We start from the raw sequence: 24380 nt of genomic DNA, 5'->3' as shown, positions 1-24380 counted from the left end.
TTTTTTTGGATGAAGTTGATGCTGAAGTTGATGCTGCTGGTGGTGCTGAAGTTGTTTATAGGGACTTGATCCCGTCATTCTTCTAATTATCCACTGTTGTCATCCCAGATGGGGTCGTTTAGAAAGGGATGCAAAGAGGGCTGAGGCACTAGCAAAGGATGCTGAGAAGGAAGCTGATGACTTAAAGGCCGAGAAGAGAAAGATGCAACGAGAGGTAATTAAATCATTTGGAGATCCATATCTTCACACTGATCAGATCTGTTGTGGCATCCTCAAGAGATCCATTACGACAGATTAATGATGATTAGATATAAGTTTACAAAGCTTTATTTTTGGCTCCGGTATTGACATCATGGCCGTCTCACTCGGTTTTCAAAACAAGAAACACAGCAATAAGGAAATTTCACAAAACATTACTATTATGATATGTAAGATTTGCATTAACTAATTCGTTGATGTCAATGCAAATGTGCTCATTTTTTGTCTAGATACGGGAACAACGGACTAGGGTAGAGGAATTAGATACAGAAAAGGGACACCTTCAGAAACGTTGGACAAGTTAATGTTTTGCTCGCGATTGTGACTGCAATGAAGTTGATGCTGCTGGTGGTGCTGAAGTTGATGCTGCTGGTGGTGCTGAAGTTGATGCTGCTGGTGGTGCTGAAGTTGATGCTGCTGCTGGTGGTGCTGAAGTTGATGCTGCTGGTGGTGCTGAAGTTGTTTATAGGGACTTGATCCCGTCATTCTTCTAATTATCCGCTGTTGTCATCCCAGATGGGTCGTTTAGAAAGGGATGCAAAGAGGGCTGAGGCACTAGCAAAGGATGCTGAGAAGGAAGCTGATGACTTAAAGGCCGAGAAGAGAAAGATGCAACGAGAGGTAATTAAATCATTTGGAGATCCATATCTTCACACTGATCAGATCTGCTGTGGCATCCTCACGAGATCCATTACGACAGATTAATGATGATTAGATATAAGTTTACAAAGCTTTATTTTTTGGCTCCGGTATTGACATCATGGCCGTCTCACTTAACTGGTTCCGGGTTCCAGGTTTTCAAAACAAGAAACACAGCAATAAGGAAATTTCAGCAAAACATTACTATTATGATATGTAAGATTTGCATTAACTAATTCGTTGATGTCAATGACAAATGTGCTCATTTTTTGTCTAGATACGGGAACAACGGACTAGGGTAGAGGAATTGGATACAGAAAAGGGACACCTTCAGAAACGGTTGGACAAGTTAAGAAAGGAGAGAATAAGCGCAATGGCAAGCGTATGAGCCACCCCTTTTTTTGAAGGCAGGATCTATCCCTATGCCTAGGAACTGCATGTCATCTGCGAAAGAACTTTCCAAACAGAGCCCCTCACTAAAGAGGGTGACCATTATGTGTAAGTTATTATTTCTGACGAGCAGAAATTGGGGTCCTATTAATTAATAAAGACTCGGTGATGATTGGAAACGTTCTGAGTCAAAATAAATTATAAGTTATTACTTTTTATGATAACCTGCATGAGCAGGCCTCTGGCTTGACGAAAAATGTTGCACCTCGCAAATTCTCGACTGTATAGCTCTAGCTTGATTGATGCAAGTTATACTGTCAACAGCTGAATTGATGCTGCCAGAAAGACAGTCAGCTTGTTGAACGTGAGTAACTGCGATAACGGCTTGCCTGATGCAAGTGATAATAGTACCAGTTTGCTAGGTACTGGGAATTGTGGCTTACCTTCTTAGTTTCAAGCTTGCTTGCTGTGAGATGCAGTGCTGGGTATATACTGTATATGCATGCTGTTAGCATTGCTGTAAGAGCATGCGTTTTCCTCAGCTCCTTCCTAGCGTAATTTGTATACCTATCTCAGGTTAACGTAGGTAACTAGATGTGCCTGGGCATGGTGACCAATTGCCTGATTAAACTGACCAAGTTGGGCTATGTACTTGTGTAGAAATGCTGCATATGTTACACTGGTTGTAGTTTACCAGTTAGCACTTTCTAGCATCTATAATCAATCTTGTACTTAGAGCTGTATGACCGAATCACTATGTTAGATGGTAAGTGGTGATAAAAACGATGATAAGCCTTAACTTCAAGATATATCCTTTTTTATTCTCTGCTATTAGCTTTACCAAACAATGATCCATTTGCTTATTTTGTGCTTGTTTCTGAATAATGTTGCCATTTTGCCTTTCCCTGATGAACCCATTCTACGATTTCTCAAATGTCATGTGATCTTATTTTCTTATTTAAATTTGATCATTTATAGCGCTGTACGTGTTATCATAGACATAAGTTCTTGCTCTACAATTGTTTGTGATTCTGCCCTTTTCACAGACATACGGCTTCTTGTATGAAATAACCTTACATTTTATCATACAAAATACCCTCTGCTGTGAACTTAGTGGCAGTATAGCGTTGTATATATAAAGTATACTTTTTAATAATGATTTAGCATATGATACCACTGTGTACAGTTTTATACAAAGAAGATATCCTAATTTCTCTATAGCTAAATTGTTACAGTGACGGTAAAAATAGATGCAGATATGGATGCCTGTCAAGCTGTAGGGCATAAGAGCTGTATATCGCGTCACTGCTTGAATACGCGACCTGTGAGCCATACTCTCCACACGGTGACAGACAATACACCGATGATGGAACGGCTACTATGACAATGTCTCACTCTGGCACTATATAGCAGACATGACAGAGGCAGGTTTCCATCTCTTATCCTGCAGCAGAACCCAGGGGAAGCTTCTCATTAGCTCTCACTCCCCACATACGATGTAATCTGACCGTCTCTGACAGCAAGCGGTGACCTAGCAACGGTTGCTGATGAAAACAGCATGCTTTGTTTGTAGGCTGACAATTGGTTTACGATATGTAGCTGTGTTACTGTGGTTGTTGCCAAATATCAAGTTGGAAATCCCACCTTGAATCGAGTCTAATGAAATGTGTATAAAATGAGCTACTTTCACGTAGCGTGTTTATATAGACAACAAATGAGTACAATAAATTGGTGCAAACACCAAGTGCTGTCAAAATTGAATGTACTTATTTAGGTTTTAGCACTGGTGATTATCACACACGAGATTTTTACACACTACAATATGCATGTCTTTATTTTACGTTTAATCAGCTTAGAGTAATGTCCTAGGTTCTATCACGTAAAGCATAGCGACATTACAACATTTTCACACATATTTAAACAGGATCATTAATTAAAAATTCAGTTTAATTAAATACAATTTTACATTTACGTCACAAGCATATTGTGTCAAAAACGGAAGCAGTCGCAATATTGTGCTTGTACCCTTATCGCGATGTTTCCTGCAGACATTTCCTGCTCAATGGGTTAGAAGAAGATTTCGATGATGCCCTTCCCGCGTGTCAACATAAACTCACACGGATATCTTTCTACTGTTGGTCCTCACCAGCCGATGTGCGGACTGGTTCTTGGTCGACAGGAAGGCAGTGACGAACATCAGCTTGTTCCTGTGCTTCTGGAACTCTTCTTCCAACTTCTTCTTCTCACGCAGTCTATCGCTTACCAGTTTTTGAACGTGTTTCTTTTTCTTGTCCTTCTCGATGTCCATCTGTCTGTCGATGCAGGCCATTGTGAACATCTTGAACTCCTTATAGTCAAGTTCCTGCATAGAGTCAAGTTTCAATCACGTGAGTCGCATATATAATCGTCGTGAGTGTGACTTGTGAAGTGAAAGAACCACAATTTTGTCTATTTATATATGTTAAATACATCACTAATATAGTAACATATAGAAGTAAAATATATTTTACCTAATATAGATATAGATATATTTATATATATTAGCCAAAATATATTTTACTTCTATATGTAACTATATTAATGATAAATAGACAAATGACACTAACACAGAGCACGTGAACTTTGATGCATCTAGACGCCCATGTAGATAGTATTGTTGAGTTGCACATCGTAAAACTGTAGATGAATTTATTTAATTAAATGCATTTTAACTCTTTATATACATAAGCCACATATATTAGTTTTAGTGAGGAAGTTGTCAGTAACAATTCTGGATAATCATTAACCCGCGCATATTTCCATACTCCTATAAATTATAGTGTCATAGAAGCTGAGTATGATATAATATAGCCAGGACACCAACCTGGTCACCCGATATGTCAAACTCATCGAAAATTGTTGCAACAGCACGACTGTGGAAGTTGAAAAGGAAACCAAAGTTTTTAAACTCCTCTGCAGAAACAGAATTGGATCCATCTTCGTCTAGAAGCTCAAACACAGTTCTGGAGTGCCTGTAGATGAACTGCTTTTCTTGATTGTCCTGTACGTGGTTCAAATGTCAAGTGGCAGCTATGTATATATTATATACAACGTGGCTTTCTTTTTAGCTATCGGTATATATAATCCTATAACTTTCATGAATACCAAGTTATAATAGTTATTTCAAGGGTATTGTAATAAAGATATATAAATGCGTTTTTTTAAATTTAATATTTATTTCTCATTTGATTCGTAAACTGTTTGCGCGATACGTACGTACCTTAATTGCAATCAGAATGCATATTATCAAGTAAAACTCATCGTAATCAATGTCGCCAGACCCGTCAACGTCCAACATGTCGAACACCTTATAAATTTTTACTTTTCCTAAATTCGTTATAGCGTTCAAGAAATGAAAAAACTGAAAAAAACACAAAGTGCTTTTATCAGGTCGATAGTATTGCAGTCAAAATTGCCATTGATCTTAATGCGCGTCGTTTTAATTGAAAATACTATGCCACATAAAAATATTTTACACAGAGACGCGTACATTACTGATTACAAAAATACTTCCTTACCTGTATATCATTTAGACTGCCTGTGTTATGGCAATCTAGAAGTTTAAACCATTCAAACACAAGTTTCGCATTTCTCGCAGTTAGCAGGCTGTAAGTTCCGTCAAGGTGGATGTACTGCAGAGTATCAGACAATATTTTGAGATGCATTTCCAAGTTACTTCCAAGTTAGAGCGACAATGTCTGTAGCAGGAAAAACGTGATAGTTGTTTCAGTACGTGCCAATTAAGCCTGCTGTACTAAAAAATGCAAAGCAGTATTTAGTTATTATGAATAATGTATAGTTAATCGCATTGTTTTTCTTTGTTTAAACGCATTGTTATGATGGCGTGTTCGATATTACATAGTGCATGTAGTAGATTGTAATAGCCAAAAAATATTAATATTAGCGAATAATTATATAAATTATAAAAATTATATAAATATAAATATATAATTAACATATTGTATATATGGTACGTATTGTACATATTGCGCACGCACGCACGCGCACACACGTGTACGCTCATGCACGCACACGCACACGCACCTATATACTATATGCTTATATTCCTAATATTATCATAATATGATATATATATTAATATATATATATACTGTATATATTATATTGATTGTATATAGATATATTTTCATGATAGAAATGCATCGTAAAAATTTACGTAATTATATATATTATAGCTAGGCTACACTGTAAGTGTATAATGTATTACATTCATGCATGCTTGGATTAATCATTCTGACTCATCAGTCAGAATGATTAATTACTCTAAGATTTATGTTAGGGGTATTTAGATTAATTAGCCTTATTATTATTGTTGTTGTTGTTATTATCATTTATTATTATTATTATCATTGTCATCATTATTGCCTCAACAATCTTCGATGCTCACGTGTCCCCCCCCCCTCTACCGTTTCGTACGGCTGTGATTTGACTGTGTTTAGTGAGCAGCGCATATTAATTACCTCGTAGGTCTACTCACTGCACTCACTGAAGGTCAATAGTAGTTTACTGACTCACACCTATTAATAGACACAATGACGCACATATTTCGGCGACCAATGAGAATTCTCGAACGACAAAATCCTACCAATCAGACAGCTCATAGAGGGCATAAATCGATGAAGGCGAGACGATCTTTGTGGGCTCTCTGACGTAAGTTGGATGACGTTCCAAAGATTTCACGTGCAAAGACGTGTTACTGTTAGTAAGTTTCTTCATACTTGTGCGCAGAGTTGTGTGACGAAGAACGCTTAGCTGCAGGTATACTACTACTACTACTAGTTTATCCGTGTAGTGTTTTCACGCTTAGACTTAGATAATGAGTTAGGCCTATAATATAGTCAAGTATAGTCATAGTGTTGTCATTATTGATGTATTTCCTAGGGTGTACTGTACCGTGTAGTCGACTGCAGTGTAGTAATGCTCATAGGGTCTATGTCCCCCAGGGTACTGCCGGAACGTACCCTGGGTACGGTCCGGTATACCCGAACGTACCCTGGTCACTATTTGCAAAACTTTGTAAACTGTAATAGTCTGTATCAATGTTTGTTGTTGTCGTCCTTGCCTTCGATTTGTAAATTTCGTACTTCCAAGTTCCACCATGATTCACCCGTCTACGGTTCTAGTGAAATAAGATTCACTTCATCACCATCATCACAGCAACGTGTCACTAATAAAAATTAATGTGTGTATATACTGTTTGCTAAAGCCTGTTTTTGCATTTCAGTACATGGTCATGGACATATCAGGAGAGGAGCGGAGAGAGCGAAAACGTAGAGAAAGAGCTTCACGGGGAAACGTTTCCATGGTTTACATGACGAGCGCAGGCCAACCAATCAGCTACGTGCAACCATTTATTCATCCCTCACAGCAGTCTGTGATTCAGTCAGCACAGAGCTTACAGTCATTGCAGGTGTGTGTCATGCTTTGTCTGAGAACATGATCGAGTCACGATGTATGTGTTTGTGTGCGTTTTGCATGAATGTCCACTGGTTCATGCTAGTTTGGATTGTCATATTGCTGCATCCATGGATGAGCTCTATGCCTATGGCGACACTAGTTAACAATAAGAAACTTAAGACATCTTATAATTGTATATCGTAAGTAATTGCTAATAGTAATATTATTAGTTACCGTAGACATAAGAAGGTAAGAAAGCTGATCAAAACTACACCCTTTCCCTCTGTGTGATGTTTTGCACATTATTAATCTGCAGGCTAATACAGAGTTTCGAGGGATAGCAGCTAAACGAGACCAGCCTGAATGGGAAACAAAGAAACGGCGTGAAATGTACACTCGGAGACCGTCATATCGGTAGGTACTTAAGTATCGATGAGGTGGCATTTAGGCCTAAAAAAAAAAAGATGTGTTTCCGAGAACCCGACCCTACCTAGCAAATAGGGGCCGACCCTTTTTTTCTCCATTTAAAAAAAAAATTCAAAATTTATCAAAAATAAAAAAAATAAAAATAAATCAATCAATTATCAATTCTCAAAAATCAATTATTAATCAAAAAATAAATCAAACTCCTAGAATATGGTACTCACCTCTCCTCTGAACACTTGACATTTTCGGATTTTTTTATTTAAAAAAAAAATCCCTACCTACCCCACCTAATTTTTTCAAGACCGTTCTCGGAAACACATCAATTATTTTTTTAGGCCTTATCATGTAATTTGACTAACTTCTTCAGTCTATAAATGAAACAGATGTGAGAAGAAATTCATTCTCAGCTTATTTGACAAAATTGTATTTCATAAACAAAATGGTTTTATAAGGGTGAAGCATTTTTTCTTCCACGTTTTAATCGTGTCAATTTTTTAAGTGTTTAATTACTGCTTAAAGTGTTGAATTTATAACAATCTAAAATGAATAGAAGATGAAATTCAGGTGATGTGTCATTAGGCTCTACTACATATTCTATCTGACATTCATCATGCTAATCATTTGGGTGGGAAATGACGACATTCTTCCTTTTCATCACAGAAAGATTCTGAGCGAGCTTTCGTCTCCCGATGGACAACAGCTAGCAAAGATGAAGGAGAGTAGCAGCAGCCAGGATTCGGATTCGGCCAGTGAACAAGATCCTGTTGGCATGGCTTCGATTCCCAGGTTGCCGTGTGGAGCTGCAGGTGTGTTTACGGTACATTCACATGTATGTCCGTAACCTGATTCCCAGGTTGCGGTGTGGAGCTGCAGGTGTGTTTACGGTACATTCACATGTATGTCCGTAACCTGATTCCCAGGTTGCCGTGTGGAGCTGCAGGTGTGTTTACGGTACATTCACATGTATGTCCTTGCTCCGGAACATAGCCATCGCTGTGCAACATTAAAAATTCAGCATTCAACATTAAATATACAAAGGTCACATGCCGTCAAGAATCAGTATGATTCCTTATACATGGTAGATATGTTTTGCCAGTCAGACTAACTAACCAAAAGCTGTGCTTGTTTGGAAAATTTCAGTGTGATAAGTTTTGTTACTATTAGGGTGCCTATATAAGTTGTCATGTATGAATGGCTCACTTAAATAATAATAATTCAAAAAAACGAAGTGACAGGTTGTAACATTTGCATGCTTGTAAGCAGTAGCTAATTGTACACCTGTGTTATGCAGGCCAACCCAGTGTCATATCCAAATACTAATTACAATGGGTAAACTTACAGTGGCACTCATGGTGACTGTATGTCTATAAGCTTGCTGATTCACTTGAATTGTTTCCAGAGCCACAGGTGTCTTCGACGGGCAGAAACATGGCACAGGGTTTGCAGACGTTCACAATGTCCAACGCCAATTCAGAAGGAGTGACCCCAGATTCTATTTTTAAATATGCACAGAGCTCAGATGATGGTCACGTGTTGCAAATGCCAGGCCTGAAAGGTATATTATATTCATGCTACATAGCGATAATGTAGATCTGTCTATAGATCTACCATAGTGCCATTTTCTTGGATGTCAAGACATCGTTTTTAAATACCCAACTTCTACATCTATCGGGAAAGTGTTGGAGTCCTTATAGATGTGACTAAGGGATGGTTAATACCGAATGTCTGTTTTTGTAGGTATGTCCATGCACTCTCCAGTGCAGCTGATTCAAGGTGCTGATGGGCAGTTGATTCCAGTGACAGGTGTGTACATGTATTCATATGTCTGACTCTCACTTGACATCCTTAGCATCTCACTTGACATCTCAGCATCACAGCATCTCACTTGACATCTTAGCATCTCACTTGACAATCCTTAGCCAGCCTTCAAGCAATCGTTTTAACATGGGTGATAACAAGATATTTATACCTACATAACAAAAATAGATCAAGAAACCTGCCACTCCACTGCCAAATTCATTCAAATTAAATTTAAAAAAATTGCAGTAAGTCTCACATTTTTCCTGTATTAAGTTATGTTAAACAAATAGTCATTGAATTGACTGGATTGGTTTATGTTTAGCATGTGAGCAGAGCTACTCACAGCAGGACACAGCTGACGAGATGGAACAGGCAACTAGCACACACAGACGAGGTCACGCACAGGTTGGCAAGCGAGAACACAGACTCATGAAGAACAGGTATGCCCATAGTAACAGTGAACATAGGAGTGTTTGGAGTGGCCTTTTTTAAAAGGACCTGTTGTATCTTTTAGCAACCAATGACAAAATCTTTCTTGAGGCGCATAAATATTCTATGTGAACCGCGTTTATGCACAGTGTGTATATGATACACGGTCTTGATATTCGGGACGTGCACAATGTGGGATTGATATTCGGGACGTGCACGTTTATGCACAGTGTGTATATTTTTAGCTCAGCTGACGAAGTCGGATGCAGCTTGTAGAATCGCATGATTATCCGTCCGTCCGTCCGTGCGTCCATCCATTAACAGTTGGGCACAAATCTTAACTACTCGACGTACGGTCTTGATATTCGGGACGTCGGGGGGGGGGGATCGCGAAAAGAACCCGGGATGTCGAATTTGGGAGTCAAGGATCAAAGGTCAAGATGTGTCAATGGAGGGGGAATATTTCCCCCTTAAAGGCATAATAGGCCCATTGATTATGCAATGCTGACGAATGCTAGAGTAACTGGCACCTTGTGTAGTTAATAAGTACATTACCTTATAGCCAAACGCGTATTAGTTTGTCCAGTATCACTGCTGGTTACTAAGAAATGTCTAATTGAAATCCACAGTCCAAGAAATCAGTTGACTGATTTGTTTACAGTTTCGAAACCGCTGCCAGCGAAGCGGGTGTGATACAGATTTATAGTGCACCGTACATTTTCGCACACATGCTCAGCCGTACGCAATGCTAGCGATAGTACAGTACCGTAACTCTATACGTAACAGTATCTCTGATTGTAATGAACATGGAATCCACGTACGAATCACGGACGCTCGTGATAATGAAGTAGGCTGTGTTGGGGGCCAACACTATGGGGGGATCGCGGACTAACCACGGCCACAGACTAAACATGGAAAGCAGACGGCACTATACGTATTTACGTATATTGGTCAAACGAATACACCTGTGTCCGAAATTGAAGACATGTGTGTACCCGTTCATTAGCACCCACGGTTATTTACTTGTGCCTCAATACCAAGAATACACCCAGAGATACATACTACGAGCTCATTAGTCGAAGCATCCCGGAACAAACAATTCTCTGCTCAACACCCGTAGCGACATGTGACGTCACCTAACCGTTTCGAGGCTATTTTGCTTGGCAAACAATTTAGCGTTGGCGCCAGATTACCAGATTTAAGGATTTCAATTAGACATTTCTTAGTAATTAGCAGTGATATTGGACAAACTAATACGCGTTTGGCTATAAGGTAACGTACTTATTAACTACACATGGTGCCAGTTACTCTAGCATTCGTTAAAATTGCATAATCAATGGACCTATTATGCCTTTAACTTAAGGTATAGGAGGAAATACGGAATTGCGGCACAAATCTCAATGGCTTGACCTACGCTCTTAATATTCGATGTGTAGTGTGATAGGGAGGAAACCCATTACCAGCGCGAAATTGGAGGTCACAGGTCAAAGGGCAGTGGGGGAAAGGTCAGATATCAGACATTTTCTGAGGATATGGTCTAACGGACCGAGTGCAAAACTTTTTTGTTTCAGCGCTGACCTACCGTTTTTATCACTTTATTAAAAGGGCCATGAAATCTATTTTCCGCTGACGTGCGAAGAGTAAATGTCTGATAACCTTTTGACCCTCAAGAGGAGGGTTAAACACGGATTTGTTGACTGTTAACAAAGGACTGAACTGCTTTTGCTATGAGCCCCCTCCCCCCACCCTCCCCCACTACCATCACTACGCTCGCGCTCGACGCATATCCATGATAACATGTTAATATAGCGAAGTCATTAAAGTTACACAGCTGTATCTTTATTATTGTACTACCAGTAGCAGGGCCCTAGCTAGGATTATTTTTCCTGTAGCCAAACAATTAGCCAGAATCAATTTTCATTAGCCAATTTGGATTCCTGTTAGCCACATCTGTAGCCTAACATTTTCTGAACACAAGAAGACGATAAATAATTTTTCTTTTCTTTATTTTTTCACAAACTTTTATATGCATGAAGTACAAAACTACACTTATTTAATGCAAACAAACTATTATTCACCGTGACATTATGATTCACCACCATGACTCTGTGTCAGTCAGAGACATTCAAATTGTCTGAATTTTTTTCTTCAATGCTGGCAGGAAAATTCTCTTATCTTTTTTGGCACACCACTGGACATAGCACTTTTCAAAGTCAAACGTCTCTTCTTCTGGGCCTTCAATTTTGATGGTTAGAATGTCACAAACACTTTCTGTTTTCAGGTTATTTTTCAGAGCTGTTTTAACCAAATTATGTCTGCTAAAACCCCTCTCCACATCAACTGTTGTGGATGGTAGGGTCTCAAACAGCTACTTTTTACAGTACCTGACGCACAATACGCACGCACGCGCGCAGTACAGTATAGACAGTAATATACACACACTATAGTTATTTACAGTAATACTAATAGTTTACAGAAGAGTTTTCACAGCACATGCATATACTCTACTACTTTTGTAACTTCGGGATGCTATTGAACCAGAAAAATTAGCTGCTCATCAAAGCTGACTATATTCCCCAGTTAGTACTTATCAGTTTTACTACTTTTTACAGTACCTCACACACAGTACACACACAAACACACACCTACACGCACGCACACGCACGCACGCACACACGTGCACGCACAGGCGTAGTAAAAATCATTTGACTTTTGCCAGCGCCGTTGCCGTGCTGTGTCTGGAGACAGGCCTTTTTTAAACACCAGGGTTTCTTCTGAGGGAAAATTAGACAACGGTGGTAATGCCCAGTTTGGGGAAAAACGCACATGATGGATTCAAAGGCGTGCAGTAGGCACGAATGTGGATTCTGCAGGCAGACGCGGGGAAGAGAGGTAGAGGGGGTTCTGGGGGTCTCCCCCAGCAAAATTTAAAACATTTGAACGTCTTAGACTGCATTTGATGCACCCCGAAAATAAAATTTCACCCTTTAGTTTAATCTTACTCTGTTAGCAGCCCTACTAAGTCTCACGCTGCGCATTTCGCAGGAGACTCACGCATCTGGACCCATTCTCCCGCGCTGCAGCATGCCCTACGCATTCACGCCAAAGAAACAAAAACGAAAAAAGCATCCCGCGACACCCCTGTTACCCACGTCCGTGGCTGTGCACATCGTGGCTCGTGCTTGCTGGCTGGGCGGCATTGATTGAAGTACGGGGGGGGGAAGTACAGGAAAAAGCTGCAATCGGGAATGACACAGGAGTGTGCCGGCACGCAAAAAGAAACATTGCTGTTTCGACGATCAAATAGGATCGATGTTTGCTGGGTCATGTTTATTACAGGAAAATTACGTTCGTCACTTTTTTCGCCAAATAAGACTTTCAATCGCCAGATTACTAATTTGTTCGCCATTGGCGAATTGGCGAGTGAGTAGCGAGGGCCCTGCAGTAGGTATAGCAAAGCCTATCATAGATTTTAGATCTGTATTAGTAGTATCCTAGATATATGCTCTGAGCGTGAACGCGGTGGCAGGAGGGCGCACTTGATTCTGTAGCCAGTGAGTTTATCAGAAGAATACCTGACTACAGTACACGTCAGTTAAGCGCTGTCGCTCTGCGGCACTTGTTGTTAGAATATTTTGATGAGTTTTGGTGTGCTGGGATGAGTCTTAACAGCCACAAGGTTATTTTGTTTAGTGTCTGTGTATAATTTTGTAAATATTGCCATAAGACAATAAAGCATGTGATTTCAATCATTCAACTGCTTGTTGCAGGGAGGCAGCAAGGGAGTGTCGACGCAAGAAGAAGGAGTATGTCAAGTGTCTAGAAAACAGAGTGGCTGTGCTGGAAAGTCAAAACAAGCAGCTTATTGAAGAGCTAAAGTCACTGAAAAAGCTCTACTGCCAGAAGTCAGACTAGATGGAAGTTAGCAGCAACTGAGAAGTTATAACTAATAGCATAGGATCGGAGAGTTCACGTGATTTGCTGTCAAGACACTCATGTAAGTGAGAACATGGGGTGTAGGATAGATGAATTCACTTCCCTTATAACGTGTACTAATGAATGGCTACAAAGGATATTTGCCTTACACCAAAAGTCGTGTATTGTTGTTCTTGCATTGAGAGAACAATTTTATTTAATGATAAATCCAAGTTAAGTAACCTGTTAGCAACAGCTACAATAACTGGTCTGTATGTCATCATATATATGAATGTAGTTGCTTGGGTTTGTCACCAGGTGGCACGTGTTTTTTGACAAGTCAAATGAATTGGCAAATTTCTTGTGTCTACATCAATCTTCTAAATCCCAGGACCCACTCACTGGATAAAAACGAACTAAAAATTAATAACTAACTGCTGCATTCCGAACCTTTGGTACCTGTTGCTGTCTGGTGATGCCCTAACCCAAGCAACTCCACTCTGCTTGACAAAGACAGGTAGACCGGTTAGTGAAACTGTCGCTAACAGGTTACATACTTGGATTTATTATAAAACACATTAATTATAATGAAATCCGATAAACTTATTCTAATAATTTAGCTGTTGCAAAACATGTGAGAAGTTGATTGGTAGTGCTTGTACCAAGCAAGGCACTTTGGTAGTAAAGCTGTATTGATACCAGGGGTAGAAATTAACTTTTGAACACGCCAAAATTTTTGCGACATTAGCTGGAAAAATACGGTAATTCCGTGAGGCCGTGCTCCGGAACGAACTAGTTGGTATAGCAGAATTGCCAGGGAGTCACACGGACTCCTGCATATGTCAAATCAGGGAGTCCGACAGTAAATCAGGGAGTATTTGACTCCGGACTCCCATTAATTTCGCACCCTGGATACTGAGAGAGATGTCAGAGACACTTGATAGAACGTTTAGTAATCTCTGATAGTAAGATAATTGGTAATCTATCGGTAAAGATCGCCATATCTTAAAAACGTGATATGAAAACATGATTGTGTACGTGTTTCCTAGTATGTGTACATTGTTAGGTATATCTGCATCTTGTCATTATTCGAAATAGTATTTATACCCCGACAAATACAGTTTTTGACTAAATGCCGAGCTGCAACTGTGCAGACATGGCTTACGTTTTGAATGTACGTGTTAGCTTCATTCACTTTTTTTCTAGAAAATTAGTTTGACCTCAGTAAATTGGCCTATACAGAGAAATTGTTATCATTTGGTATTGTCGGAATAATTGAGATTGCAATTGTATGACCACATATTATATAGTCATGTATATATGCTAAATCCATGTGTTAATGTATGCAGCTTAGAAAGTTAACCTAAAAAATTGTTGGCAGATTCTCGAAGAATTAATATTTCAGTTTAAATATTTGAACAAACCAAACTAACTTCACTTTGCATCTTGGCACATTTCTGTTATATACAGCCTTGGAAAAATATGTTTATATGAGTAAATAATACAGAGAATATCTATTTCTGATACTGTATTATTTATTTTATCACTCACAGACCTATGCATAAACTATAGAGTATCGACCAATTCGGTGAAACAGATATCGTAAAGAGCAACGCGCCGCCCAATTAGTATTAATTTGGCTACCTCAGTATGTTTCCTAATTTCCTAATTTTGAGTTGGATTTTTAGTGTTGGAGATGATAGGGTGAAAGGTTCTTGTCATATAGTAAAGCCAAGTAATTCTTACCAACATAATATCATACATCATAAAAAGTAGGATTGAAATTTTATGTTAATTAAGTCAATCTGCAGATTGTTGACAGAATATTTAAGTGTGTAGTCAGATAAGATAACATTCGATATGGTGAGATAAATCCTGTAGTTTTGAAAGCTTTGTCATCGGTTTACTTGGTAGTGTGTTACGTGTAGGTAGGATGAACGTTTCTGTTAAATATATTAGTACCACGTGTCTATTTGTAGGAATTATTTTCACCCTTAACAGATCACCAGTGTATTTTCTGTATGATAGACCCCTACGTTAATGCAACTACATTTCGAGAAATTGCTTTCATTCTTCACAAATCGACAAAGGTGTGAGATCATGACAAGTTTCAATCACTTTTTTATTGGCCATGATGGGCAAATGAGGAGGGTTTGCCTATATAATGCTGCGTAATGAGGAGGGTTTGCCTATATAATGCTGCGTAATGTAACCAGGTTATATTTGCTCCAATTGACTGTAAATTGTTAGTAACTTGTGAGACCAATGTTTGAGGATTACATTTGTTTCACATTTTTTATTTAATAGTATCGAAAATTCCATGTTATTCTGGTCATTCATTGAATAGTTGGCGGCACGAGCTGTGTGTAAATAAATAAATATATATGTATATGTTATTTTGAAAGTATACAAAATTGTGCGTTATATAGTTTTTCTCATTTTTATATCAATATATTACGTGAAGTGTACTTCAATCAACTACTCACATTGCACTCATGATACAATCACTAGGCTGGTAATGAAGAGTACATAAATGATAGACCCTTGATGGTTTATGAGCTCTTGTTGTAATATAATACTGTCCTTGCCCAGCTGTTATGAAGATAGTTCAAGATACATGTGTACAGCATTATTAAAAAATCATCACACATGAACACATTTTTACAAATTGTATTACGAATTATTTACAAGTGAAAGAAAACTAACATGATTTATATGTGTGCTCGCATTGCTCGTATACAACACCACACCTATTTCAACTGTAAAAGAAGAAGGGAGCTCGAGTGATTCATACACAATTTATTTACAAATACGTATCTTGATAGATTTGTGGTAGCTGTCAATACTTGATGGACGAAAATACCACTCCTTTCTTAAGAACGTCATCATTTCTTATGGGGTCGCACCTGTAATCACAAATTCCTTTATTAAATATACTAGTGTTCTGATTTATACCAATAGCTTCCTTTCTAAAAGTACAAGTTACAGTTGAATAAACGTATATACCTCTGTCGTAACATTCCTCAGCCTGTACTGCAGGAGGGCCTGTGTCAATGCATTAGATACACGAAGTGCTATTGCCGCTTCCTCCTCATTATTCACCACACAATTGGACTAGAAAGAATAAGAAAGGTGTGATAACAATAAGCTACGATGCTCATTTCAATTACGCATGTGCTCTATCAGTAGTGTCCCTGCAACGATGGCATGACAGAACTTTCTAGACTGTAGACATAAGTAACATGAGTAATGCGGTTTCTGATTATTATTTTGTATGCACGAAAAGTTCGTATATGCACAATATATTTCCAATACCGTGTAAGAAATTCCCTAAACTAAACTTGGATAATCTTGAGGATAAATATAATGCCACAAAGTCATCTGCAATAACACGATTTAACCCCATATTCTATTAACATAAATTATTGTCATAGACAAAAAGGATAATTGCTGATATGTAATATATACATCCGACCCGGACATGAGACTGTGACAACTAAACACGTTAGTTGAAGCTTACCAGATTGTTGAGCAGTTCCATGACACCACTGTCAGCTGACGTGAGGAGTGGACATTTGACAGCCGGTGGCTGGCCTGTGGGGAGTGGTGGTTTGACTGGTGAATCTACAGGAAGAGGTGGTTTTCTCTCCTGGGAAGGTGTGCCATGCTTCGTCAATGTGCCCGACCTTAAACAGAATAATAGACCCAATGCAGCTCCAAGTCCAAGTCCAATGATAATAACGAGTGTATCTGTCAGTATATGGAGGGGGCAATGGAAAGACGTCACATGAAAACCATTTCGCATTTTAAAGATAATTTTGTTGATCAATAGCCTGGAATGTACTTGGATAGTCTTGAACTAAATTATTTATATATCAAAATAAGATCATCATGTTACTAATATACTAATTCAATATTATAAAAACTTGTACCCATTATTGAACACTGTTTAAGTATGATATTTTCGCAAGGAAATTAATGTTAGTTAGTATGGCACCCTACCTTTCCCTGACCATTGCACCATGTCCATATTGGTTAGTAGTGTTTTCATGAGCAGCATTGTATGAAACAGCACTTCCACAATATTGGTCGTACCCTCTGTTGCTTGGCTCATCATAAGGTCTCTCACTTGGTTCAGTACACACAACATAGGGGTCGCCACCTCTGTTGCCATACTCAAAAATTCTTTTAGTGGGATTCACACCACTGTTATTAAACTCACTGTGCACCACACCTGTATTACTGTGATGAGCTTGTATTTCCTGGAGGTCACTGCTTGCCTTTTTAAAACCACTATCTTCTGTTGTTGGGTCACCATCATCATGGCTAGTAAAACCACTGCTGTGTAAATAATCACTTGGATTGTTGTTGTATCCACCTCTGTTACCCTGGTAGCCAACTCTATTGCCAGGGTTAACACCACTGTAATAAGCGTCGGTGAGCGGGACATTGCTTGTACCGTCAGGGTGTGTACCTATGTCCCCAAAGTAGTCACTTGTATTATTAAGATTACTGACTCTGCTGTTACAGTCACCACCTGCATTGCCAGAGTACACACCACTGTTGGCAGGGCCATGGCCTGTGTTAACAGGGTATCCATCCCAGACATTTGGATCACAGCCTCTGACATTGGGGCCACTGTCAATGTGAATAGGGTGACCACCTCTCATGTTGGGAATACTTCCTCTGTTACTTGGATGACCACCACTCATGTTGGGAATACTTCCTCTGTTACTAGGGTGACCACCTCTCATGTTGGGAATACTTCCTCTGTTACTTGGGTGACCACCTCTGATGTTGGGAATATTTCCTCTGTTACTTGGGTGACCACCTCTCATGTTGGCTGCTCTGCCTCTCTGTATAAACTGTCCACCTCTGAAGTTGGTCCCTCTGCCTCTGTTCATAGTGTGCCAATCTCTACTACTGCAATACCAACTTAATTTATTATAACATACACAAGACCATAATCTTTTACATATTATTTAAAATGTTCTTTAGTGCCAGGGTTATATTTAATTACCATCTAGTCTAATATCATGTAAAGAAACTGTCTTACATATACCTTTCATAGGACATCTCATTAGTGTAAGTGATGCCTGTTTCCACTGTTTCAGAGTATGGCAAGAATGTACCATCATTCTGAAAACTAACAGAATACATAGAAATGCCATCATGTGCTTCATTGCAATAGTATTGACATACTAACAAGTACAAATTTTATTGAATCTATGCTTGATCCTGCAGTTAGTTAAACGTTTCTTGCATATTCTCTATAAATTGAAAATATATATAATTCAATGTGACACAATCAAATTTCACATCAGACGTCTAGACTATAAAGAGATGAATATTTATTGCTTTTGCCAAGTGTGACTTAAGTTAACATAAGGTAAGTTAACATACCACTGACTGTGCATTTCAACAGTGTTAGATACCACCAGTTCTGGTGCTCCCGAAGTTGGTAGTAATGCACTTCCATCCTCATAGCTATTCAAGTACATGGAATTGATTTTAGACGTTTTTAAATATTTTTATCCCTATTAATTTGCTTATATAAAGTTTTTAAACAAAACATAAAGAAATATATTAAGTAAATTGCAAAAAATATATAAAGACCTCATATACCTGTCATCAGTTGCATCATGGATAGCCATTTCGTTGACATGAGGTTTTGGCAGCAATCCACTTCCATCCTCATAGCTATTCAAATACATGGAATTGATTTTAGATGTTTTTAAATATTTTTATCCCTATTGATTTGCTTATATAAAGTTTTTAAACAAAATATAAAGAAATTTATTAAGTAAATTGCAAACAATATATAAAAACCTCATATACCTGTCATCAGTTACTTCATGGATTGCCATTTCGTTGACAGGAGGTGTTGGTAGCAATGCACCTCCACACCTATTTAACAATAATTTCTAAAGACAATATCTGCAATACAGTCAGGTCAGGGACCTGGTAGTAGTATAGCAACTGTACAAGTTTGCAGGTTGTGACGTGACCACTTTTGCATGCTTCTGTTACAGCAATTACATTAACTTTAACTAAGATTTCTGCTAATCACTGGGTTATACAGCCATTATTAGTTCTTCACAGCTTATTATTTCATGAGCTGTCCATGAATGAGTGTTGTAACGGTTCACAAAGCTAGCAAATAAGCAGGCAGTTACCATGAGTACACCTGGAACATTTTAGCCACCTTTAGCATTGCCATATCACAATTTCACATCAACCCAGCACCAGCAGTGTGATGGCTGTGCCAAAGCACAATATTTTACAACCTACTGTGTTTGATCTGAAGCATCTTTTCTCTCTGTTCTTGTGAACATGTCTATGTTTATGTCAAATAACTTATTGCATGTACCTATCATCATGAAGTTCAGTCGAGTCATTGCTTGCCAGTGTGTTACCATGAGGAGTTGGTAACAGTGGACCTCTCTGGTTAATACCATCCGAGTACATAGAACCCACTGGAGGAGCGTCACTGTAATATAGTAAATGAGATGTGACAAGCAATGTATAAAAATGTAATTAATAATTAGTTGTATATGCACTTCCCGTAATTATATCTAAACATATTACATATAATATTAAGTTAAATAATTATAACATATTGAAGCAAAATTATCCTCCGATATTTTTTTCATATTCCATACATCCTGAGTCAAAACTGGATTCGTTACCCAAACAAACTTTAACCTAAGTAAATTCTACACTATACAAAAGCTTAGGTCAGTAATACCATTAATGTTCAGTTCATTCGCATTCAATTATTATTCATATCACGAATAGAGGACTAGATACTATGTGCAAGATTATATTGTGGAATTACTTGTATTTAATAAAAATTCAAAAAATTTAATTTCAATTAAATGACTTGTGTACCTCTCAACAAAAGCTTCAGTAGTGTCACTGTTTGCTATTATGCCAGTGTGAGGTGTTGGTAGCAATGCACCTTCCTGCTCGAAACCAGTCAAGTACGTGGGATCAACCTGAGAAGGTTCACTGCAATGTAATGAATAGGTGATAGCAGCAGCATTATAATAAGTATGGATTACTTCCTTGAAAATATTTTAAGTAGAGACTATTGACATAAATAATCAGATTACAAATGAAAATCTCGACTGATTATTTTGCAGAATATAAGAAAAATATCTAAGAATTCGCTATACACATCTAGTTTTGCACCAATTTTTGATTGTACTTGAAGTAAATAATCATATTTTGTGGAAATTGGCAAGTCATTTCGGTAATGTACTATTCAAATCGTATAAACATTCTCACTTTATGGTAACAACATCAGTAAAATTATTTAATACCTTGAGTAAGGATATTCTTTACAGCTTTCATTAGGATGCTGGTTGGAACCTTGTTCGTAATGAGCATGGTAGACTTTCCCATGGGAGACTACAATAAAATGTTTATAAAATCATTATGTCATGGCTGCCAATTAAGCAGGTAGAAAAAAACAAGGTACATGGGATTGGGAGCTCAAGTATTGTCTGAAGTTGTCACTTTACTGATGGTGATGGGAGCAATGAGATATACTTGGTACTACATGGCACAGACATCTCAATATTGTATCAATTCAATCATACAGTATAATAAATATAATATTAAAGTAGTAAATTAAATCCCAATTACACAATGTTACATGTAAAAATGTCAATACATCTCAACATTACGTGACAAGCAATGTAGTGTAAAATCATGCAGGTGTAACAATCAATTATACACTATCCGCAATTAGTTTTTAATCTGAATTTGCACAGCTTATCTTAACTCGATGACACTGGACTTACCGTTCAGTGTATTTCGCTTGACAGCATTTTCACCCATCACATCTGTTTAATAAAATAAATACTTTATTGGCTTTGAATAAACCACTAAGTAATAGTTCTTGTATAAACAGTGTCAAATGGAACATACAGAAATAGTGTGGGCAATGAACTGTAGAAATAGAGATATAAAACACAAATATATTCATGAATAAAAACTACGTTGTCGAGTTGCCAAGACAACGCAACATAAAACCCCATAGCTACTCGAGCGACAGAATACACACCTTTGGCCTTTCGCTTTAATCCGGATGATGGCAGAGTATTGGAACTCTCTGAAGGAGCATGGGAACTTTTAATAATACCAGAATGTGTCATCTCTTTAGAAATGGGTTCAACAACGACGCAGACTCTGCCACGCCCATTCTCTTGTTCCAACTGGCGGGCGAACATCTCTGATATGAGACTCTGTTCTGACTTCTTGTTGCTCGCCCCCCTGAACAGGCAGTAAAGGTCCGGACGTGTATCTCTCTGAATTATTGGCCATAAAGAAAATGTAAGGAACCGTAGAATAAGCACTTGTGCGAGATGTTATGCTAGCCTGCAGTTATGTCTTTAGCAGCAACTAGGATGTTTTCTTATATGCAAATTCTCTTTTAGATATATCTTTATCTCTCTTTGATATATCCTACCGACGAGCTCATCTATGTTAAAGAAACATTCAAAATCATATCACTATCTTCAGAATCGCTGCTTGTACAATATTTCTTTAGAACAACCGTCTCACAGCTGGTACACATTATTGAAAGAAGCAACATAATCCCTGATGTGTGCTTTGGGGGAAGCATCTATGCTACTCACTAAGGTCTGCGAACGATGCCTTAGTCCGGTGAGGTGAGGGAGCATCGTGCGTGGGTCACACTTGGCATTGCAGCACCTACAGTAGTATCTCGCCTCAATGTCAGGATTCTTGTGCTGGTACTCATCAATGAAGTCAAGCCCTGATCGACGAAATAATCACTACTAGACAGTGGATGCAGGAATGCAATGTCTCACCACACCGGCCCACGTGCCACGTGAATCTGATATAAATGATTATGTGTTTTTCTGATGCCAGCCGACCGCCTTGAAACAGCTTCTGTAAATATTGATCACTTGGGTGAACTAGCCGAATCATGAACCCATCTTAATTCTGTCCGGCGGGCGCATGGAGAATATTATTTAATATATATATATATATATATATTATTACATTATATTAATACACTATGGGCTGAAACCCCTGTGCATTACCTCTTCCATTGCAAAACCTCTCCACACTCACCAATGAGAGGACCACAGGTGAATCGGTCGAGGACATCAGCGATTCTGCACGTGGTGTTGCTACTCGTTGCCATGGCGACTGGAACCGTGGCGTGCGACTCTCCTGCAACAGCTACACTGGCGTCACATGATGTCTCCCCAACATGCCGGCCTATAAGTTATAAGGAATGTCTGCTGTGGTCTCCACTCACTACTCAATATGTCATGTGACATCACCTTGGCATGCAAAAGATGTACATTTATCTTGTCACTGAAAGACTGTAAACGTTTTTTTAGTACTTGTAATCAGAACATGTATTAAAGGTAATCAATATTCTCGATATTATTGTCCTTAATTTCCATGATTGATAAATCACATGGGCTACTCAAACATACTGGGGGAAATGAAATTCAAACAAAACATACCAAGAGGCTGGGAGGAACATACATGTGTGCATGTAGTCTAAATCAAATTTAAATTTTTAGTGTAGGCAAGTGTTGTGTTGGCTTTAATTAGACCTAGGACAAATTGGAGGCAAAAACAAAACAAGCACAAGTGCAACAAAGTGGTACATATCCACAATTTACTTTTTGCATTCACTTTTTGGTTTACCAGTGCCACCACATTTACTCACCTGCCTTCTGCCGATTTATAACATTCTGAAAAATAAAAAAAGACAACAATTACATTATGTTGACCAGTATTTATAAAACGTGGATCAAAATGTTGGTTCACTGTGTAATGTTACAAGATATAAATACATAAACATAGTTACATATTTAGAAAATAAAATACATTTCCAGGCAAATTATTTTATAAAAAAATAAGATGCACTGTAAATAAATATAACGTACATGTAATAAATGAAGATGTACTGACTAATCACTGAGTAACTACACGAAGTCAGACACACTTGTGTACTCAGTAAGTACTATTGTAATAGATTACCTGCTTGTGACTCACTCCAGCAATGTGGAGTTTATAATCGCTCTCTCCTGCACATGTCACGTCACATACCTACATAAAATAAGAAAGGTGTAACAGTAAGCCATAAAAATAATTTGTGTGCACTGTGCACACATTTTCAGTTTTACAGGCTGTGCTATAAAGGGTTTAAGACTCAGCTCCGCAGTTAAAAACCATAACCTTAAAAAGATGAAAATATGTAAAACAACAGAGTAGAGTAAGTATTCTCTCTAGTACTCTACCCACTAGATGCAATAATGTAAGTTATGTAACCCAACAAAAGTAGGGTTACATGTTCTCTACTCTTGTTGGGTTCCATTATTGTATCTATCTACCCCCCCTTTTGGCCCGGTCCTAGACTTGTATCCAACATTGTCATGCCAATCATCATCATCACGCCATCGCATAGCTCTAGAACTATAGCCCTTCGCTGTGGCAGAGTGAAGGGCTATACCAACAGTTCTAGAGCAAGCCATCACATTACTAGCTCTAGTACTATAGCCCTTCGCTGTGGCGGAGTGAAGGGCTATACCAACAGTTCTAGAGCTAGCCATCACATTACTAGCTCTAGTACTATAGCTCTTCTCTCCGCCGACGCTCGCCTGCGGCGAAGCGAAGGGCTATAGTACTAGAGCTATCGCATTACATGATGATGTTGTGGTTCAAGGATATAAGAGCTGTCGCAATTCATTTTCGCAATGTGGTTCAAGGATATAAGAGCTAGCTGTCCCCAATTCATATTCGCAATATGCGACATGTGCAAATGTGGACAGCTCTTATATCACATGCGTCTAAACAGAGGAATTGCTCCGACCTGTGAGGCCAAAACAAAATATAGGTGTGGTTACGGTTTCCCGACCGACCCTATTTATTCCCAGCAACCCTAAACATTTTATTGTCAATTTTCTTTAATATATAAAAAAAAAAAAATGAATTGGACAGTTCCTGCTTCAAAAGGCACAACGCACATCCTTCGGACATGGTTCGTAAATAAAATGTTTTCCCTACCTACC

General features: G+C 38.5%; 4 protein-coding genes across 11 annotated transcripts in view; 2 read left to right on the top strand and 2 right to left on the bottom strand.

Moving 5' to 3' along the window:
• LOC106805500 (myosin-11-like) overlaps positions 1 to 3043 on the top strand; it is a 12414-nt gene extending 9371 nt beyond the window's left edge. Inside the window, exons 10-11 of one of the 2 annotated variants that reach the window (XR_001393438.1) lie at positions 109 to 214; positions 489 to 550. Coding sequence is in view for 1 of the 2 variants with exons in the window: in XM_014807118.1 (XP_014662604.1) it covers positions 775 to 879; positions 1175 to 1285 (216 nt within the window). In the remaining variant the exon portion in view is untranslated. Of the gene's footprint in view, positions 1 to 108; positions 215 to 488; positions 551 to 774; positions 880 to 1174 lie in introns of those variants that run through there. The other variant, XM_014807118.1, reaches the window with a different exon arrangement.
• Positions 3044 to 3282: 239 nt separating this feature from the next.
• On the bottom strand, positions 3283 to 4991 carry LOC106805475 (EF-hand calcium-binding domain-containing protein 9-like). Its single transcript, XM_014807069.1, has 4 exons — positions 4845 to 4991; positions 4547 to 4687; positions 4151 to 4327; positions 3283 to 3649 (listed from the first exon to the last, which is right to left on the bottom strand). Exons 1-4 carry the CDS (start codon positions 4989 to 4991, stop codon positions 3401 to 3403), a joined length of 714 nt encoding a protein of 237 aa, XP_014662555.1. The 3' UTR covers positions 3283 to 3400.
• A 977-nt stretch (positions 4992 to 5968) lies between these two features.
• LOC106805487 (cyclic AMP-dependent transcription factor ATF-1-like) lies at positions 5969 to 14642 on the top strand. Of its 2 annotated transcripts, none has more exons than XM_014807095.1 (8): positions 5969 to 6105; positions 6572 to 6757; positions 7061 to 7158; positions 7831 to 7976; positions 8570 to 8725; positions 8908 to 8973; positions 9293 to 9410; positions 13170 to 14642. In XM_014807095.1, the coding sequence occupies exons 2-8, from the start codon at positions 6575 to 6577 to the stop codon at positions 13312 to 13314; spliced, it is 912 nt and encodes a 303-aa protein (XP_014662581.1). In that variant the 5' UTR covers positions 5969 to 6105; positions 6572 to 6574; the 3' UTR covers positions 13315 to 14642. The 2 variants fall into 2 exon arrangements, with proteins under 2 accessions (XP_014662581.1, XP_014662582.1); XM_014807096.1 differs by having other exon boundaries at positions 5972 to 6049.
• A 1326-nt stretch (positions 14643 to 15968) lies between these two features.
• Positions 15969 to 24380, bottom strand: part of LOC106805481 — a 10194-nt gene continuing 1782 nt past the window's right edge. For 2 of the 6 annotated variants that reach the window (XM_014807079.1, XM_014807083.1), the window contains exons 2-18: positions 23350 to 23418; positions 23036 to 23060; positions 22423 to 22533; positions 21960 to 22099; positions 21386 to 21629; positions 21123 to 21164; positions 20640 to 20727; positions 20206 to 20325; positions 19685 to 19804; positions 19153 to 19221; positions 18940 to 19014; positions 18718 to 18801; positions 18377 to 18460; positions 17317 to 18237; positions 16835 to 17000; positions 16321 to 16428; positions 15969 to 16236 (exon numbers count right to left, since the gene is read on the bottom strand). In XM_014807079.1, the coding sequence (XP_014662565.1) occupies positions 16207 to 16236; positions 16321 to 16428; positions 16835 to 17000; positions 17317 to 18237; positions 18377 to 18460; positions 18718 to 18801; positions 18940 to 19014; positions 19153 to 19221; positions 19685 to 19804; positions 20206 to 20325; positions 20640 to 20727; positions 21123 to 21164; positions 21386 to 21629; positions 21960 to 22099; positions 22423 to 22533; positions 23036 to 23060; positions 23350 to 23418 (2496 nt within the window). In that variant the 3' untranslated portion in view covers positions 15969 to 16206. Of the gene's footprint in view, positions 16237 to 16320; positions 16429 to 16834; positions 17001 to 17316; positions 18238 to 18376; positions 18461 to 18717; positions 18802 to 18939; positions 19015 to 19152; positions 19222 to 19684; positions 19805 to 20205; positions 20326 to 20639; positions 20728 to 21122; positions 21165 to 21385; positions 21630 to 21959; positions 22100 to 22422; positions 22573 to 23035; positions 23061 to 23349; positions 23419 to 24380 lie in introns of all 6 variants that reach the window. The other 4 variants (XM_014807077.1, XM_014807078.1, XM_014807080.1 and 1 more) reach the window with 4 other exon arrangements.

Source organism: Priapulus caudatus, unplaced genomic scaffold, assembly GCF_000485595.1.
Source record: "Priapulus caudatus unplaced genomic scaffold, Priapulus_caudatus-5.0.1 Scaffold115, whole genome shotgun sequence".
NCBI classification, from domain to species: domain Eukaryota; kingdom Metazoa; phylum Priapulida; class Priapulimorpha; order Priapulimorphida; family Priapulidae; genus Priapulus; species Priapulus caudatus.
This window is presented reverse-complemented; position numbering and strand designations above follow the sequence as displayed.

What these genes read in the sequence shown, in the direction of transcription:
- LOC106805475 (XM_014807069.1), bottom strand. Translation starts at nt 4,991, where the DNA reads ATGCATCTCAAAATATTGTCTGATACTCTGCAGTACATCCACCTTGAC. An exon ending in GCAGTCTAAATGATATACAG is followed by an intron (nt 4,688 to 4,844) that starts GTAAGGAAGTAT and finishes TGTTTTTTTCAG; the next exon opens with TTTTTTCATTTCTTGAACGC. An exon ending in GCATTCTGATTGCAATTAAG is followed by an intron (nt 4,328 to 4,546) that starts GTACGTACGTAT and finishes AACCACGTACAG; the next exon opens with GACAATCAAGAAAAGCAGTT.
- LOC106805487 (XM_014807095.1), top strand. Translation starts at nt 6,575, where the DNA reads ATGGTCATGGACATATCAGGAGAGGAGCGGAGAGAGCGAAAACGTAGA. An exon ending in GCAAATGCCAGGCCTGAAAG is followed by an intron (nt 8,726 to 8,907) that starts GTATATTATATT and finishes CTGTTTTTGTAG; the next exon opens with GTATGTCCATGCACTCTCCA. An exon ending in GCAGTTGATTCCAGTGACAG is followed by an intron (nt 8,974 to 9,292) that starts GTGTGTACATGT and finishes GTTTATGTTTAG; the next exon opens with CATGTGAGCAGAGCTACTCA.